We start from the raw sequence: 17363 nt of genomic DNA, 5'->3' as shown, positions 1-17363 counted from the left end.
CATGGAAATAAGTAAAAAGTGTATTTGGCACATGAGCACAAGTGCTCCTGATTTTTAAAAATCGTATTTTTTGGATTTTAAAAAATATGAAATTAAATATCCACATACATATAAACATTCTGAAGGCACGGTAGAAATTCTGGAGAAAAATATGTTATATTTTAATTTATACAAAAAAGACAAATTTCTGACAAATATATACCTCTATATGTAGCCACAAATTTGTTTTTTTTTCCTGTAGCTCAAAATACAATGCAATTTCTACCGAAACTTTGCATGAATATTCAGAATATGTGTATGTATTCATGAAATAAATGTGATGGTTTTTTGGAACGTAGAGATACAGTTTTTAAATATTTTGAAAACTGAGAGCACTAGTGCACCAAATTTGCTTCCGGAAATATGGAACTATTTTCATAAATTCTTGGGAGGGCCCCATTGCAAAAAAAAGGCGTCCATCTCAATGGCCCACCTGTCATAAATTCACCGCCGGGGTCCTCTGGTAAATTAAACTACTAGACGAGAACTCCACCTGCTCCTCTTCTTCGTTCGCATCTCTTTCTCCCCCCGCAGAGGCTGCTCCGCCTCGCCTTGAGAGAGAGGCCGCTTCGAGAGAAGAGAAGCGAGGAGAGGAGAGGAGAGCCATGGACGACTACGCGCGGGAGATGATGGAGCTCAAGACGCTCGTCACCCGCACCCTCGAGAAGAAGGGCGTCCTCGCCAAGATTAGGGTCAGTAACTGCCCATCCCCTTACTTCCGATCCACTAGGGCTAGGGCTAGGGACAGATCTGCCTCTCCTCCACTCCCACGTCCTTCCAGGATCTCGACATTTCGCGGTTCCGCCGCCCCCTTCCATCAAATCTTGCATCTTCTCTTTTCCCCCCATCGGAACTGAAATGGGGGAAAAATGCTCCCTTTGTTTGTAGAAAGTTTTAACCTTGGGTGCCCCGTTCCTGCTAGATTCACTATGCATTTCAAATTCCACGTGGAACCATTTGATGGTTTGAGAAAAGGCCGAGATTTTGTCTGGGTGCTACTGCTTCCTTTCTTGTTCAGGTTGCTGGACAACCGAACAGTAATCTCACTCGCGCAGACGATTAGACTACATGGAAGAAAATGTGTTCTTGCAGGGTGTGTTCATCACTAGACGATCTCAGTGCAGTGCTAGGATCCTGTCACATATATTTTTGCACTATAAGCATTAAGCATTAACTGTTTCTCTATCCTATGTTGACGATGCTCCCTTCTATTATTCTGCAAAATAGAACATTTGGGTGTGTAGTTCAGTTAAACCTATGCAACAAATTTACATTTTTCAGTGTCAAGGTTCAAAAGAGCGGTAGGTGTTAATTCCTAGTTTTGCCTCTGCCTAGAGCCTATTTTACCCTAAGCTCTACGCCTAGGTACTCTTTAGGCACACATCGCATGACTACGCGCTAGCCGTTTTGCTGTTGTCTAGCACCTAGACACGCTTAACCGCATGCCTAGCGCTTAACCACATGCCTAGCGCTTAACCGCATGCCTAGGCACGCTTAACCATTAATTGTTGGGTAAAGGACCGAAGCTGTGCTGTTTTCCTGTATTTGGTAAACCTAGGTAATGTTTGACAGAATCATATATGCTGTTTCCTTATCTAGTAAACCTAGGTTGTGTTCGATGAAATCCGCATGCTTGCATTAGCTTTTAGATTTACATGGAAAGGCTCATTCTGGCATAAGACATGATTTACATGGAAAGGCTCATTCCGGCAGAAGGCATCATATTTTTGCATCATGTGTCTTACACGCCCAATTATGTTTTTTTATCCGGCACATCTAGCAACCCCTTGCTTGGGAAAAAAGGCTTTGATGCTGTTGTTGATGTCATCGTGTCTTGCATGACCAGGCTGAGCTGAGGGCAAGTGTGTTTGAGGCCATAGAAGACGAGGATCGTGTGGCAGAGGAGAATGAAGATGGTGGGAATCCTGCTTTGCTTGGCAGCTGCAATGACCGTGCTAAGCAACTGCATGCTTCACCGTCAGGTTTGTCCCCTGGTTATTAAATTGATGGACTGTATCTGTTGCTAAGATCTTCTCTTGTATATTCAGCACTCTAGGATTTTTGTACTGTTGTTCTTGAGTATTCTAGACATATACTAGATCAACACGTATTGCATGATGATATTTCTCCTCTGTAAATAGTTGCAGATTTTAGCTTCTTAACCTTTTTAGCTACCAATAATAGAGGTCAAAGTGATTTCTTGCATATCATTTTTATTTTTCTGCGCTACTGAAATATCTATCCTCTTTACTCCTGCGTTGCCGGCCTTTTAGCTTTCATGCTTCTGCACTGATGCTTGTTCAACACTTCAATGGAGCATTTGTAAAATGCAACTTATTGACTTCGCCTATGTCGCTTCCATTCTCATCACATGTCTTCAATGCTTAACACTTCATTCGGCAAAAGTTCGCAAGCTGTGTAGGCTGAGTGGTTCACATCCTAAAACATCTGTTGCTTGCAGGTAGGTTATTAACAGCACTTATAGGTGAATACTTGGAGTGGGCCCAGCTAAGTCACACCATGAAAGTTTATTTGCCGGAATGTAATCTGGTAACCATTTCTTATACTTTATATATCTTAGTCGTGTTTCTCAAATATCAGCATGCACTAATATGTGTCTTGTACTGTTAATCAGCCCAAGGACTTTTGGAAGAATGAACTAAAGGATTTTTCTAACAAAAACGGACCTGAAGGGAGCAGGAGTGCTGAGAGTGGTCCAATGCTTTTAGATGTTCTTGAAGGATATCTTAAATATGAGGTTAATATCTCGCTTACCCAGAAAGGTGGCCTTCATCTTGATTAGTGTTTGCATGTGAATAAACTAACCTGTGAAAAAAAATGCATGTCTAATCGTAACAAAAGGATTTACGATGCTTGGTTAGGACATTATAATTGTGTAAACAATTGCTATGGTGCTCAGTGGATCTTATAACTGTGTAAAAGTTAGATGTTATCTTTTTGAAATTTTGGTAGGAATTACAAGATACCTGGACTAATTTGTTGACAACATACCTATTATTCTCCAAATAAAGTTACTAAAATACCTTAATCTGCCATCGGTGCATACTTGGTTTACTCTGAATTGTTTTGTTTTGTAGAATTTGTCTCAAACAAGAATGGCTGGTAGGAGAATGGTCAATTCTGAGTCTGACCCAACATTGAATAATGATAATCGGAACATGAGGAGGCCACCGTCTTCATCTTCAGTCGGGGGCATGCCTCCTATGGGAAGGTTAGTTACACCTACTGATATTTTGTTGCAGCTGTTTGTCTTTGTTTCCTCTAAATGTGGGTAACACTTACTGTTTAACTTGTCAGGCAAATGCCATCGTCGCAGACATCAGGTACCTGACATGTAGTTTATTCTTTCCGTCACATGCACATGCACACACACATATTTTTGTTGCTTTCTAAATTATAAAACAAATGCTTTGGACATTCAGACAGAAGAGGGGGTTCTTCTGCTTCCAATACAAGGAAAGAGGAGTACAACTGGGGCTATGACGACGATATCTCGGAAGAAGTGTTGCGTACAACCAGTGCTATGGAGAACGTTCAATTAGACCGGAAAACCCGGAACCTGACAACATCTTGGAGGTAGGACTGTTTCAGAGTTGTTTACTTGTGCGTTTCTCCTTGCCTTTGTGATATGATAGCTTATATCCTTGCAGGCATCCAGGCAATGGTGCCGAGTAGCATCTGTAAGGTGGGCTGGTGCGCTGTTGGCTTGCTTGGTATCCCCTTGGGATTCTGTATCCACTTCTAGTCGGTATTGGATTGTGCGTGTGTGTTGTAATCCAGCTAATTGTGCACCCGAGAGGAGATTTTATAGTGTGCTAGACCTATTCATTGTAATCTTTCCTGTCCGTATGATTTGAGTGTGGAACAAATTGATTTGATTTACGTTGACAAGTTGCTTTTGTCTAGAATGTACGGAGATGTGCTTTTGTCTCGAATGTACGGAAATATATATGAAGGGCAGATTACGGCTAGTATATTTTTGGTGCTGAGTATGATGATATCTAGGACTTGTCTGTGATGCTGCTCGGAATACATTGATCTTGAGATGGATCCATTGTTCAGTACTCACTCCGATCCATATTACTTGGGAGTAGCATTATTAGAAATGGTAAACATTGCATTTTTCTGTTCTGAATACTTAAGCACCATAACAAACACACTAGGAGTATTGTAAATGAAGCACCATAACAAGCACCATATACTTCCTACAGTTGAATCGAAGTATCATTTGTTTCATCTTCAAAGTCCCCCGTGGTTGTGCCTTCCCTCGTATGTGGTTAACAGTGAATTATCAGACGAACGCTCCACAAACTTGCGCGCATTGCATCTCGCTGTGCTGCATCTATAGTAGCTCCTGCAAGTTCAGCAACCACGTGTAAACAACACTTCAGGTAGAGTTGGTATAGCCCTATGACTATGATTCGTACTTGAGTTCAGCAACAGCTTGTAAACAACGACACTTCAGGTAGAGGAGTTAGCATAGGTATATAATTCAGGTTTGACGTTTCAGTGTATAAACACAAACACAACATTATTATTACTGGTACTTGAAAATTTCCTCCCAAACAAGGAAATTATGGGTATGAATTAATGGAGGTGACTTCTGTGTTCTCAACTTGTGCAAGTATTACCTTGGAAATGAATTGCCATTAACAGCCTTCTGGCCATACTTGCGCCAACGGAATGAAGCATCCCCAGGTGTCTCGTGTTCTGTTGGCAACTGGAATGCACCCTTAACATAAGCTGTCAGGTCATTTGCCATACTTGATTGCTTCTCCTTTCGGCTGAAAAGGGCAACTTCAATCAGGTTTTCGATGCGTGTTCGAGAAAGAAAAAAAAGTTAAGCAATAATGGTATTCCGCTGCAAGATGAAAACCCAATGAAACGATAGGTAGACACAATGCATTGTTTATAATCAGCTCAGCAGATGAAGGACGCCTAGGATTCCTTTCTATGCAAAATTGCCATCAGCTGAGCGCTGCAAGGGTAACACAACGCAGTAATAATTAATATATTTTCCTGAGATTCGTCATTATAGGATAACAAATGGCCAACAACTGGTCCTTATTCCTAATACAATACCATAATAACATAACTACAGTTCGATGTAGATTATTTGTATGGTTCCTTTTGCCGTTCTTTCCTCTTCCTTTTGGTTTATGGTTTCTCTTCTTTTCAGTTCTTAGTCTTAGCTAGTGTCTTGGTTTTTCACTGTTTTGGCTGTACAACTTGTGGCATATATCAGTGCCTAAACGCGTGTTCAAGAGAAAAATGAACTCTCCTATTTCCAATTCTAATCCACAACCTGAACATGAAGAAATCCGAAGTAAGGAAATTTTCAATTCTGTTATTAGACAACACACTAACTTACCTTCTCTTGCAGTCACAGACCTGACTAGTGTTTCCAAATTCATCAGAGCAATCACAGCTGCTTCTAGATGCCACTGCTACATTGGAGAAACCACAGTTGCGCCCTCCTAACTGGCCTTCTGCTCCAGCACCATTGCTGTCATGGGTGTCGGTGACCACAATCTCTGTACTTGTCGATGAAACTGGCTTCTCAGGAGAATTGAGCTTGGGATGGTTGTGCTCACCGTTGTACACAATTTCAGCAATCTGGCCATCTAGTGTCGTCTCCACCTTCCTCTTGACAGGGCAGGTTGGGTAAGTGCACTTGTAGTAGCTCCGTGGGAACTCGCTCCCTTTCACTTGCTTCTGCCCATACTTTCTCCAGTTATAGCCATCATAGGACAGACGGTTTTTCACACCGTGAATTGGCTTGTTGATATTGTGGAATACTGTCATATGGTCACATGAGACTACCTGTTCTGTATTGATGACCATCTGCTCCCGTGTGGCATCCAAACCACCATCCTGTACCTGAAGTTCGGCACATATTATAATATGATGACATTATAATTCGTGGATATTTTTAAATCATCCAATAGATGAAAGATGGGTACTTAACTTAGAAATGTCATTTTGAGGAAGTGGCAAAAAAATCTTTACCAGATAAACAAAGTTTCTTTCTAAATTCAGAGAAGGATAAACTGAATTTCAGTGAAGCACTGACCATGGTAACAGCAATTCCCTTAGATAGATCACTCGGTGGAGGTGTAAAGCGTGTCACCTTTGGCCGCCTAACTGTAACACTCTCCTCTGGACTGGTGACCTGCGTGGAACCATTGGTACTGAAGTCTTTCAACAGCTTCGAAAAGGAATTGAAGCTGGAGAAAGGCCTGAAGGGCACAGGCTTCACAACAGTTATCTTTTCTTGACTTTGCATCTTCCACTGACAAGAGTAGAGGACATTCATTCACTATTCTAATCAATCATAATATGAAATGGGGTTGGGTGTTGTTTGAACAGGAAAACAAAGGTAGTATACAATGAAGGTAGGTTATCTGAAAAGTAGTTCATATTTGTATATTTCAGCTAGTAACAGAAAAGTCTGCGCTGAAAACTGCATATCAAATAGCAAGACAACAACTGAGTTAATGAAAGAGGATCCGACTGCTTTAACTTATGAGCACAACAATTCCAGATGGATGCCCTTTTGCTAGAAATTAAGGTATGTGCAACTGAGCGACAGAGGAGAAAAGAAAACCTTAGTAGAAGATCAAACTTTACTAGATCTGTAAAGTGCATGAACTGAAATTGTGAAATCAACCAATCTTTAGCTAAATTTTGAAGGTTAATCAAGATCAAGCAACAAAATATGCAGAACATACTAATATAACAACCAAGACAACTTCAAGTGCTAACTTGATTTTCCGGTTATGCATGCATGAACAACTTGGAGCAAAGAAGGAAAATAATGTAATTATAAAGTTCATGTACCTAAACCCTTGTGCTCTGTGCTCCGTCACAGCAGTAGACTGGTAGATGCAATGGAAGGGCGAGAAGGAAGTTGTGTTGAAGAACTGACAAGAAGAGGAGAAAGGAAGGTAGCTGGGGGGTATGCATGACTGTTAGGTTTGGACTCCTGGGGGGTAGGTAGATGCCAGATGGCTACCCTCAGTCCTCAGTGTCTGCCTGTTTCACTTTGCAAAATTGTATAGATCTGGAACATTGTACCATTACCTTTTAAGGAAACTGCACCTCACGTAGCCCACTGTATTCATTGTAGAAAAACATAATAAAACATTGGATACCAGAGCAAACATTTTACAGCAACCGATCTCATCATTCAAACTTCCATCAAAGTGCAAATCGATGGAGTGCAATATCAGTGTTTGTTAATTGTCACTTCCCCTCCACAATTGAATCTAACAAGCCACTTAGACTTTTGGGATATTGAAAGGCCCAGAAACAAGTCATAGTGCCAACAAGAAACTACAAAGAAATATGTTTCTTAGAAGATTACAGAAAGTGCTCCAGATGGAAGGAAATATACGCACCTCCTGGGAATTTTGCAGTGAACAAGAGATGTGCAAGGATAGTAGATAGAACTTGAGGAAACAATCAGGACACTGGTGATAAAAAAGCCAAACCAACATAGGCAACAAGCACCACGGCTGAAGAACAGAATAGACCACCAAGTGTCGTAGCTTTGAGTTCTGTGTTGGTTGCAAACTGCATTTCCAAGCAGTGAGTTATGTTTCCAGTCCTGCCTTGTAGATGATGGATTACGAACATTCCAACATTTTCAGCAGAGATACATATGAGTAGCTCTAAAATTCTTGAGGTAGCATTAACACAAGCTCTCCACCAGCTAAGTCTAAACCATTGCTTTCACAAATCACAAGATACATTGAATCGAAATAGCTTGCGCGTGCCATCAATCAGCATCAAGGAGCAAAGAACATGAACACATCTTATGCAGTACTAATAAGAGATAACATAAGTACTCGGTCGATCAAACTGCAAAAGCCCGTGAACTCCAACAGTTGTGATACATCCATACACCAAAGTTCAGCGCCATGTAAACATAAGCACGGTATAATTGCAGCATTAACCATACTCAAGAATTGACACTTCACCGTAAATGTTTGCAGAACTCTACTTACAGGATGTACTCTGTTCTAGGCTACTACTCCTTCCAAGCACACTGCAATATCAATCGCTCGCAACACAGAACTTGGAAGAATTCACTGCTGACCAGGTAAGATCAGTCTTCTTTGCCGACCTCCCTGTCCATGTTCTTCTTCTTCTCCTCGTCTTCCTTCTCTTGGATGAGACGAGCGATCAGGTGCAGCATCTCGGCCCTCATTGCCCTGACGCTCGCCGCGTCGACCTCCTTCTTGACTGTGTCGAACCAATCTGTTCCCCCCTCCTGCTGCTGCCCTCGACGGTCCCTCCACCAGTTGCAGATCGCCCTGGCCACGGCGAGGACGTAGACGCCGCAGTCGTGCCCGTTGACCTGCATCGGGGTGGGGCCCTCGACGAGCGGCACCCCGTTGTCGGCGTCGGGGAGCAGCGGGCGGAGCGCGGCGGCGAGGCAGATCGCGGCGGGGTCGTTGACGAAGCCGAGGCTGTCGTGATGCACGAAGCGCGGGCGGGAGGCTCCGGCGGTGGCGTCGAGGACGAGGAGCGTCCAGTGCGAGCCGCCTTCGGCGAGCGAGGCGTCCGGGTTGTCGTTGACGGGGAGGAGCACGAGGCGGCGGGAGGCGAGACGGATCGGCTCGGCGACCATGGCGACGGATTCCGGGTCCGGGAGGTTGGAGAGGAGGTAGGGGATGGAGGGCGGCAGGAGGAGGAGGTCGTCGGCGTTGGCCCCGAAGGCGGAGGAGAGGTGGGCGAGGTAGAAGGCGATGATGCGGTCGTTGAGGAAGTGGCGGCCGCGGAGGATGGCGAGGTCGGAGCGGAGGAGCACCACGTCCCCGTAGCTCAGCACCCGCTCGTTCCCATCCTCGCCGGCGGCGGAGGCCGCCTGGGGAGGATCCATCTCGCCGACAGGTCCCTCGGGGGAGATGCTTCCGGTTCCGGAAAGTGGAGGTGTGGTTTTTCGATTTACTCCTTACAAGTATCCCAATTTGCTACGCTCGAGCGCAGGGATGTGGCTGTAATATAGCAAGACACTTGATAGCGGAAGGCGGTGGAGTACACGCCGGTGAGGCCCGCGCCGGTGGTGGAGGTTGAGCGTCAAAGAACATCTCTTCACAATTATATTTTGTATGTTTGATAACAATATATGTGATGATCTAATATGATCTATTGTGTAGTTTTAATCTACTTTATGGCTTGGAGAAAGAAGTATGAAAAGAGAAAAATGTATTGATGAAAAGGAAGAAGAGGGAAGGAGTTCAGGAATTTCCAGGTCGGAAATTCCGGCCCCCAAAATTTGGGTAAGGACCTAGCGTCCAGACTCCCTGGATACCCCCCGAAAATTTAACTGGACATCCGACGGAAATTCCGGCCCCAGCTTACACCGAAATTTCCGACCCCAATATTCAGCAACGGCTACATTTGGTGGGGGGGTATAATACCCCCTTCTTCCAGCTCAAGTTGCTCATTCATCCCAAGTTCATCCACCATTAGAGCCAACTCAAGAAACTCAAGAATCACAAGATCTCCTCCTCCAACCATCCAAAACTCTTATCTTTGGAGAATCGAAGGAGAAGAATCCGATCTACATCTTCACCGAAGCAATTTGCATTTCCCCCTCATATGCTTGAGGGTCCCTTTGCTAGTGTTCCTCTTTTGGAAACCCTAGTTGTTTGTGGTTGATTTGTTCTTGCTGTTGTTCTTGTTGTTGTGTTGTTACAAATATTGGGAGCCTCCAATTTGGTTATGGATGTGTGCCCCAAAAACCTTGTAAAGGACCGATTTCCGCCTCGAGGAAATCTCTTAGTGGAAGTGGGCTAGGCCTTCGTGGCTTTGCTCACAGGAGACTCGAGTGAAGCCTTTGTGGCGTTGGTCCGGCTTTCGTAGCAACCACACTCCTCCAAACGTAGACGTACTTCCTATCAAAAGGAAGGAACTACGGGAATCATCTCTCGTGTCTCCGCGTGCTCCACTCTCGGTTACCTATATCCTTATTAGCTCCCCTGTATATTGTCTTGCTATAGTGCCTAGTAGTTGATCTTGTCATATAGGTAAATTCACATAGTTGCATATCTAGAGAATTTACCTTTGTGTCAAGCCTAAGTTGAAAAAGAACTAAAAAATTGGTTAGCACATATTCACCCCCCCTCTAGGTGTGGCATACGATCCTTTCAATTGGTATCAGAGCCTTGGATCTTATTTCGAGCTTAACCGCCTAAGAGTATGTCGGACGATGATGGTACGGAAGGGGCCGCGAAGCCGGTCTCTATGGAAGATCTCAAGTTGATGGAAACATCTTTGAGGTCCTCCATGGAGGCTCAAATGGAAAGTATAAAGATAATGATTTCTGGGCTCATAACGCCGGCTCCCTCCGCCATTCCCGTCATAGAGGAAAAGGACAAGGGTGCGTTAGAAGAGGGAGATGCTTCGGGCTTACCCTCCTCTAGCAAGCCCTTGGATGGTGATCACTTAGACAAAAATAAAAACCCTCAATGCTTCTCCTAGGGCAACAAGTGTCGGAGTAAGATACAATGTTTTTCCTCCACCTTTCCGCTCTCCCGACATCCCGGTTCCCCATCCTCATATAAACAATAGGGGTGATCCACCCAAGTTTAATGTTCAAGATTTTAGTACTTGGCAATATGAGTTTCGCTCTCATGTTTGCATTGCCTTCAATGAACTTTGGAGAATCATCATGGAAGGTTACAACCCTTACAACCCCAACAAGTTGACTAGAAGAGAAGAGGTTGACAACCAACTCAACTCCATTGCCTTGAACATGATTCAAACAAGTGTGGGAACAAAGACTTGTCTTATGTTCGGAGATTCACCACCGCCAAGGAAGTTTGGGAGGGTTTGGCCATAAGCTTCATGGGAAGTGAAAGTATGAAGAGAAACAAGTATAGTGCTCTTTGGAATCAAGCCGAAGGGTTCATGAGGTTGCTTGGATGAAGATCATCAAGACATGTATAGAAGGCTTATCACCATTGCCGATGCATTTCGGAATGTGGGTGCCCAACATATTGATGACTTTTGGATCAAGGACAAGTATATTGATTGCATGATGCCTTATGAACCCATTGATGTCAAGAGTCTCCTTGGAAGAGAAAGTTATTCTTCACTCACATCCCAACAAGTTGTGCACGAGTTGCAAGCTCTCAAGGTGGCCGAACAAAATTCTCAGGATTCTCGCAACCGTGGTATTGGAATGGCAAGTGGTATAAACCTTGCCTTGACGATCAATACCGTGGAAGAAGTGAACACTCAAGAACCATATAGGACATCTTGGAGTATGTCCTATCCGGAAGATTTGGAATACCACTACAATGACCACATGGCATTCCATGCAAAAACATTTTGGGTTGATCCATCCAAAGCAAAGGAAGAAAACATCAAGAGAAACAACTCAAGTGGGTTCAAGAGCTCGGGCCCAAGATCAAGATCTTGCTACAATTGTGGTGGCAGGCGCCACTTCATAGCCGAATGCCCCTATGAGCATAGAGAAACTCATGGTGGAAGGCTCATTCCCAAGGACAAGAGCAAAGATTCAAAGGCCCCCAACAAGAAATTCTACAAAAAGAATAAGAAGAACAAGAGGCCATCAAAGATTGTGCTAATTACTAAGGAAGAGTATTCTTACGATGACAATGATAGTAGTAGTGATGAAGAAGAGACCTCAAAGGAACTGGTCGCCATTGCCACCACCAATATTCCCTCTTCATCTCTCTTTGAATCCCCCAATGAGAACCCTCACATCAAGAATGCACATTGCTTCATGGCAAGGTCCTCCTTGGACACATCTATTGTGCTATCTACTCAAGAAGAATACACATCCGGGGATGATGATGATGATGAAGAAGAAGAAGAAACTTCCAATGGGTTGATTGCTCTTGCTTCCCTCTCCAACAACTCTTCATCACCAACTGAATCCCTCAATGAGGATATTCACTTGAAGGAAGAAAATTGCATCATGGATAAATCATCCGAGGTATTATCCCCTAACCCCTCTATGCCTAACATATCAAATTATGTAGGGGCTGATCATGCTAGCTTGAAAATGAAACAAGAAATGCTTGATTTCGATGAGTTCATTCTTAACTTGAAAGGTGACACTAAAAAGCATGTTTCGGCTCTCATGGTTCGACTAGCACAAATAAATGATATCCTTGATAAAAAAATGTCAAATAGAAAGTGAGGATTCTCTTGAAATAGCCGCTCTAAAAAATGCCCTTGAGGAAGTACAAGAAACTATAGTTTCTCTTGAAGAGAAACTAGAAACTCTTGAAGAGCCTCAAGATGAAATTGCTAAGCTTACCAAAGAAAGATCTTGCTAGAGCTAAGGAAAAAATGCTTAAAAAGGAAAAGACCAAATTTGGTGTTGATCATGAGACACTTGTGAAGGATCTAGATGAACTAGAAAAGGCTCACAAAGCCTTGAAGAGTGAACACTCTCTCCTCTCCAAGTCTAATGAGCAACTTCAAATTAGGCTTGCTAAATATGATGTGCCTAGCTCCTCTACCTCTACTTGTTATCATGCAAATATTTTTGAGGAAAATGCTAGGTTGAAGGATGAACTTGCTAAGGCCTCCTCTCCCCAAAGTAAGTTATCTTTGGATGACCTTTTGAGTAAGCAAAGGTCAAACAATGGGAAGGAGGGAATTGGCTATAAAGCCAAGGCAAAGAAGGCAAAGAAGAAGAAGGCCAAGCCCGCACAAGAAAAGAAGAAAGTTATCACTAATGGTGATGCCCCAAAGGCCAAAACCATTAATGATGATGATGCGGGAATTGCTAACCCTCACTATGTTTTATTTAAAGATTATTATGGTGATGTTTATGCAAAATATGTTGGCCCTTATGATGGTTATATTGCTTGGTCTATTTGGGTCCCAAAGACCCTTATTGCTAACAAAAGAGGACCCATTGAAAAATGGGTACCTAAATCCAAGAATTGATCTCATGTAGGACTATGTCGTCGGAGGTTCAAAATGGGTGCTTGATAGTGGATGCACAAGTCATATGACCGGCGGCAAGGATCTCGTCAAGGAGTTGAGGCCCGATATTCATGAAATCACCATCTCCTTTGGCGACAATTCAACATCCGAGGTATTGGGTTTTCGTAAGGTTGTGATTGCACAAAACATTACTCTTGTGGATGTCATGATTGTCAAAACCCTTGGTTACAATTTGTTGTCCGTTTCCGCCCTTGGCAAGATAGATTTCGCCATCTTTATTGATAATGATATTGTGGTCCTCTTGTGGAGCAAGACTCTAAAAGTCGCTTTTGTTGGGTATCGCAAAAACAACTTGTATGTGGTAGACCTGTCGGGGGCCACCACGTCAAGTGCGATGTGCCTATTCGGAAAGGAGGATGTGGGTTGGTTGTGGCATCACCGCTTGGCCCATGTCAACACTTTGCAAAGTCTTCACAAGGGGAACCATATTGCGGGACTAATGGACAATGTTTCTTTTGCCAAAGATCGTGTTTGTAGGGCTTGTGTTGAAGGAAAAATGCATGACTCCTCGCACCCAAGCAAGACTATCATCTCTTCCAAGAGGATCTTGGATCTCCTTCATGTGGATCTTTTTGGTCGTACCACTCATGCAAGTCTTGGTGCTAAGAAACATTGCTTGGTGATTGTTGATGACTATTCAAGATATACTTGGGTCTATTTTCTCAAGAATAAAGATGAGACTCAACAAATCTTCATTGACTTTGCCACCGAGATGCAACGTCAACACAATCTCTCTATATTGGCAATAAGAAGTGACGACGGCTCCGAGTTCAAGAACTACACACTCAATAATTTTCTTAGTGTTGAGGGGATAAGACATCAATATTCTGTTGCATACACTCAAAAAAATGGTGTTAGCGGAGAGGAAGAACCAGACTCTTATGGATATGGCAAGATCTATGATGGCGGAGTACAAATCCCGCTATAATTTTTGGGCCGAAGCCATCTCCACCGCTTGTCATTCTTCTAACCGGCTCTATCTCCATAAGGGCTTGAACAAGACTCCATATGAAATACTCACCGGGAACAAGCCTAATATCTCATACTTCAAGGTGTTTGGGTGTAAGTGTTTCTATAAAATCAAAGGAGTTTGTTTATCTAAATTTGCTCCTAAAGCTTTGGAGGGTATATTTGTTGGTTACGGTGCCGAATCTCACACTTATAGAGTCTTTGATATATCCTCCAACATTATCATCGAATCTTGTAGTGTGAAGTTCGAGGAAAATGATGGCTCCCAAGTGGGGCAAGTTGATGTTTGTGCTGATGATGAAATACCTCAAGATGCCATAGTAAGAATGGGTGTGGGATTTTTCCGCCCCATTGAGGGACACGGTATGGCATCTCGGGAAGGACTATGCTCTACTATGGTGGGGCCCTCATCTTCACAACATCAACAAACTCCATCTCTTGAAGCTAATGATGCACCAACCGAAGAACAAAATCAAGACCCTTCCTCTAGTGTGAAAGACCAAGGACAAGATCAATCAAGGATTCATGATGATTCCGATGAGTACCTGACAAGGTATCGACTTGTCAATGCCTACAGATTGTAGACTAGGGTTTTAGTAGGAAGTAGAGGGCAAGTAGATCTCGAGGGTTCAGCCGGAAAAGTACTCGACTGCTAGAAAACTAGGGTTATGTTGATAATGAAATCGATCCTCTCTTTCTCCTTCGACTCCCCCTTATATAGGAGGCGGAGCCGAAGGTTTCGTGATGTACAAGTTACAGAAACCGGGAGACTCTTTGAGTTCGTCCCGCAATAGTTACAAGTCTTATTCCTAATACAACTCTATCTTTCCAAAACTATCTCTTAATTGGGCTTCCGGCTTCATAAATTTCGGGTCGTAGGCCTTCAGTAAATCCCGGGTACCATCTTCGGCAGGCCCATTGGGGATGCCTATGTCAGTAGCCCCCGAGATTTTGCTTGAATCGAAGAATCAGGGAAAAACTCCATCATTACAATTAACACTTGACCTTTTCGAATTATCAAATGACTTTCATAAATCAAACATATATTGTACAGGGATATCAGTAATTGGGGCTGGTTCATCTGACGGATCAGGTACCAGTTAACTGCTCTCGTGGCAATCCCGCAAAAACTTACTTCAAGATCAAGTCCCTGGACATGATCTCAGTATACTGGCGTAGTTTCGACGCGTCCGTTAGGATTTTTCTTCGCATCTATTGATACGGAAAAAAGTAGCAGAGCGCATTCAGGTGCGATGCCACGCCACACAGGATGGATCCTGGGGTCTTACCTTCGCAAAGTACTGCGGCATTCAGAAATTAAATCGCGGCGAGGCGCTCTAAGAATATATTGTCGAGTGCCTTTTTCAGAGCTGTTGGAATAGCACATTTGTTTGAGTCATACGATGACTTGTATTTTTATCTTGTCTTCCCGATGGGAGTATATGAAGAGTTATTCCATAACTCGAAATATGCTCACTATGACTTATTCAATTTCATCGGGTACGTGAACAGCGTTCTCGATGGGAGTAGCCCCCGAGGCTACAGCCAAGTGCTTGTACTTGGTTGTAGGCTCACCTTTTTAATACTGTTGTCGCTATATTGTCAACTTCTTCCATTGCTTTCATCTTTATCGGGTGCGCGACCAGCGCTCCCGATGGGAGTAGCCCCCGAGGCTACAGTTGAGTATTTATACTTGGCTGTAGGCTCAATATTTTGTCGTTTTGAATCATCTCTCTATCAAACTCCTTATAAAAGTAGCCCCCAAGCATTTGAGCAAAAACTTGTATTTGATCAAAAGCTTCGAAATTCCCAATAATACTTCTGCTGTCACCAAACCTCCATGCACTGCAGCCGATCTTTTTCTTTTAGTGTGACATCAGCACTGACGATAGCCATGATCACTGTATTGGGAAGGTGCGTAAGATGATATGTCGCTGACCTGTGGGTCCAGAACTCTGCAGTTTTTGACATGTTCCGCAAGTGGGGGACATACGTCCTCCACTTTTTCTGGCACGCGCGCTGTAGCGCCTGTCTAGTTCCCTCGTAGTAGAAAGACCTTTTTACCCCTGGACACACGTGTAGGGCATCAAATCCATTCTCTCACCATCCGAGGCGTTTCGCTGGCTTGGCATAAATAGTCATCTTCTTCCTCCTGTTATCCCCTTCGCTGCGCCGCACTCCTGCTTTCTCTCTCCAAAAACCTCCACTGCAACCAAAACAAGCTCCTGTGCTCATCCGCATCCTCAATCTCTCCATTGCCATTGTTGGTGCCACCGCGGGCGAGGCTCACAAGGCACACCCCCCCAGAAACAAGCATGGCGACACAAGATCTGGAGGTTTCCGAGTGGGAGAGATCTAAGATCTCAAACCAAGACACAAACCTGATGAAGAAGCTTGGCTTGATGAAGAAGGAGGAGGCGCTGATCTTCCCCAATGAAGAAAGCTTTCCGACGCCCCCATCCAATATCGGGTAACCTTTGTTGACCACCTCATCCGCGGTCTATCCGCTCCTATCCATGAATTTCTTCGTGGATTGCTTTCTGTGTATGGACTGCAGCTGCACCAGCTGACTCCCAATTCTATCCTCCATATTTCTATCTTTATCACCCTTTGCGAGTGTTTTCTCGGGACCCAACCGAATTGGGCCTTGTGGAAACGCATTTTACGCATTCGCCGCAATAGCTCGCACAACATCGCCTACAATATAGGTGGTGTTGTTATATGTGTCCGTCCCGATGTCGGTTATTTCGACGTCAAATTCCCCGACTCCGTCCAAAGGTGACGCAGGAGATGGCTATACGTCCGCGAGGAATACTCTGACTCGCAGGAATACAACATCGCACCCTTTGATGGTAGCGCAAAAATTCTTCGGCGCCGATCCTGGGATGCGAAGCCACCGAAGAAGAAAAAACGACAACAGATGCACTGATGAAGTGCAGAGGCTGCAGAATTACCCGGGCAAAGAATTGTCGGGTATTCGGATCATCGCGCATTTCCTTAGGATTAGGGTGCAACCTCTACAGGCTCGCAAAAACCCTATGTGGCTATATGCTGGCGAGAAAGATGTCGACCGCATATCTAAAGATCTCTCTGTGAAGGATTTGGAAAAGCTTGTCCGACGTGTTTCGTCACTAAGCAAAAAAGATTCAGTTCCATCCTCTTGCCGAGTGGAGCCGTGCAACAGCGCCAATCTCCTTCCCAAGGTAAATGATTTGTCCTCTCGCGATTTTGTTTTTTTGACTACCATCTTGCATAAACTCGTCTTCCAGAGTTTTTATCGTTTCGACTACTATCTTGCGGAACTTTCTCGTTGATGATTTCGTAACACCCCAACT

At 43.9% G+C, this 17363-nt stretch overlaps 1 protein-coding gene and 1 pseudogene across 1 annotated transcript; one reads left to right on the top strand and one right to left on the bottom strand.

The window, feature by feature from the left end:
- Window positions 1-545: 545 nt before the first annotated feature.
- LOC124653038 (protein TONNEAU 1b-like) lies at window positions 546-3824 on the top strand. The gene is made up of 8 exons (XM_047192094.1): window positions 546-731; window positions 1886-2021; window positions 2501-2589; window positions 2675-2797; window positions 3138-3271; window positions 3358-3383; window positions 3483-3636; window positions 3711-3824. Exons 1-8 carry the CDS (start codon window positions 645-647, stop codon window positions 3733-3735), a joined length of 774 nt encoding a protein of 257 aa, XP_047048050.1. The 5' UTR covers window positions 546-644; the 3' UTR covers window positions 3736-3824.
- Window positions 3825-4299: 475 nt separating this feature from the next.
- On the bottom strand, window positions 4300-9011 carry LOC124656484 (annotated as a pseudogene).
- Between the last annotated feature and the right edge of the window lie 8352 nt (window positions 9012-17363).

This window comes from Lolium rigidum, chromosome 5, assembly GCF_022539505.1.
Source record: "Lolium rigidum isolate FL_2022 chromosome 5, APGP_CSIRO_Lrig_0.1, whole genome shotgun sequence".
NCBI classification, from domain to species: domain Eukaryota; kingdom Viridiplantae; phylum Streptophyta; class Magnoliopsida; order Poales; family Poaceae; genus Lolium; species Lolium rigidum.
Note: the sequence above shows the minus strand (reverse complement) of the source record. Positions and strands in the feature narration are given on the sequence as shown.

What these genes read in the sequence shown, in the direction of transcription:
- LOC124653038 (XM_047192094.1), top strand. Translation starts at nt 645, where the DNA reads ATGGACGACTACGCGCGGGAGATGATGGAGCTCAAGACGCTCGTCACC. An exon ending in GCGTCCTCGCCAAGATTAGG is followed by an intron (nt 732 to 1,885) that starts GTCAGTAACTGC and finishes TTGCATGACCAG; the next exon opens with GCTGAGCTGAGGGCAAGTGT. An exon ending in ACTGCATGCTTCACCGTCAG is followed by an intron (nt 2,022 to 2,500) that starts GTTTGTCCCCTG and finishes TGTTGCTTGCAG; the next exon opens with GTAGGTTATTAACAGCACTT.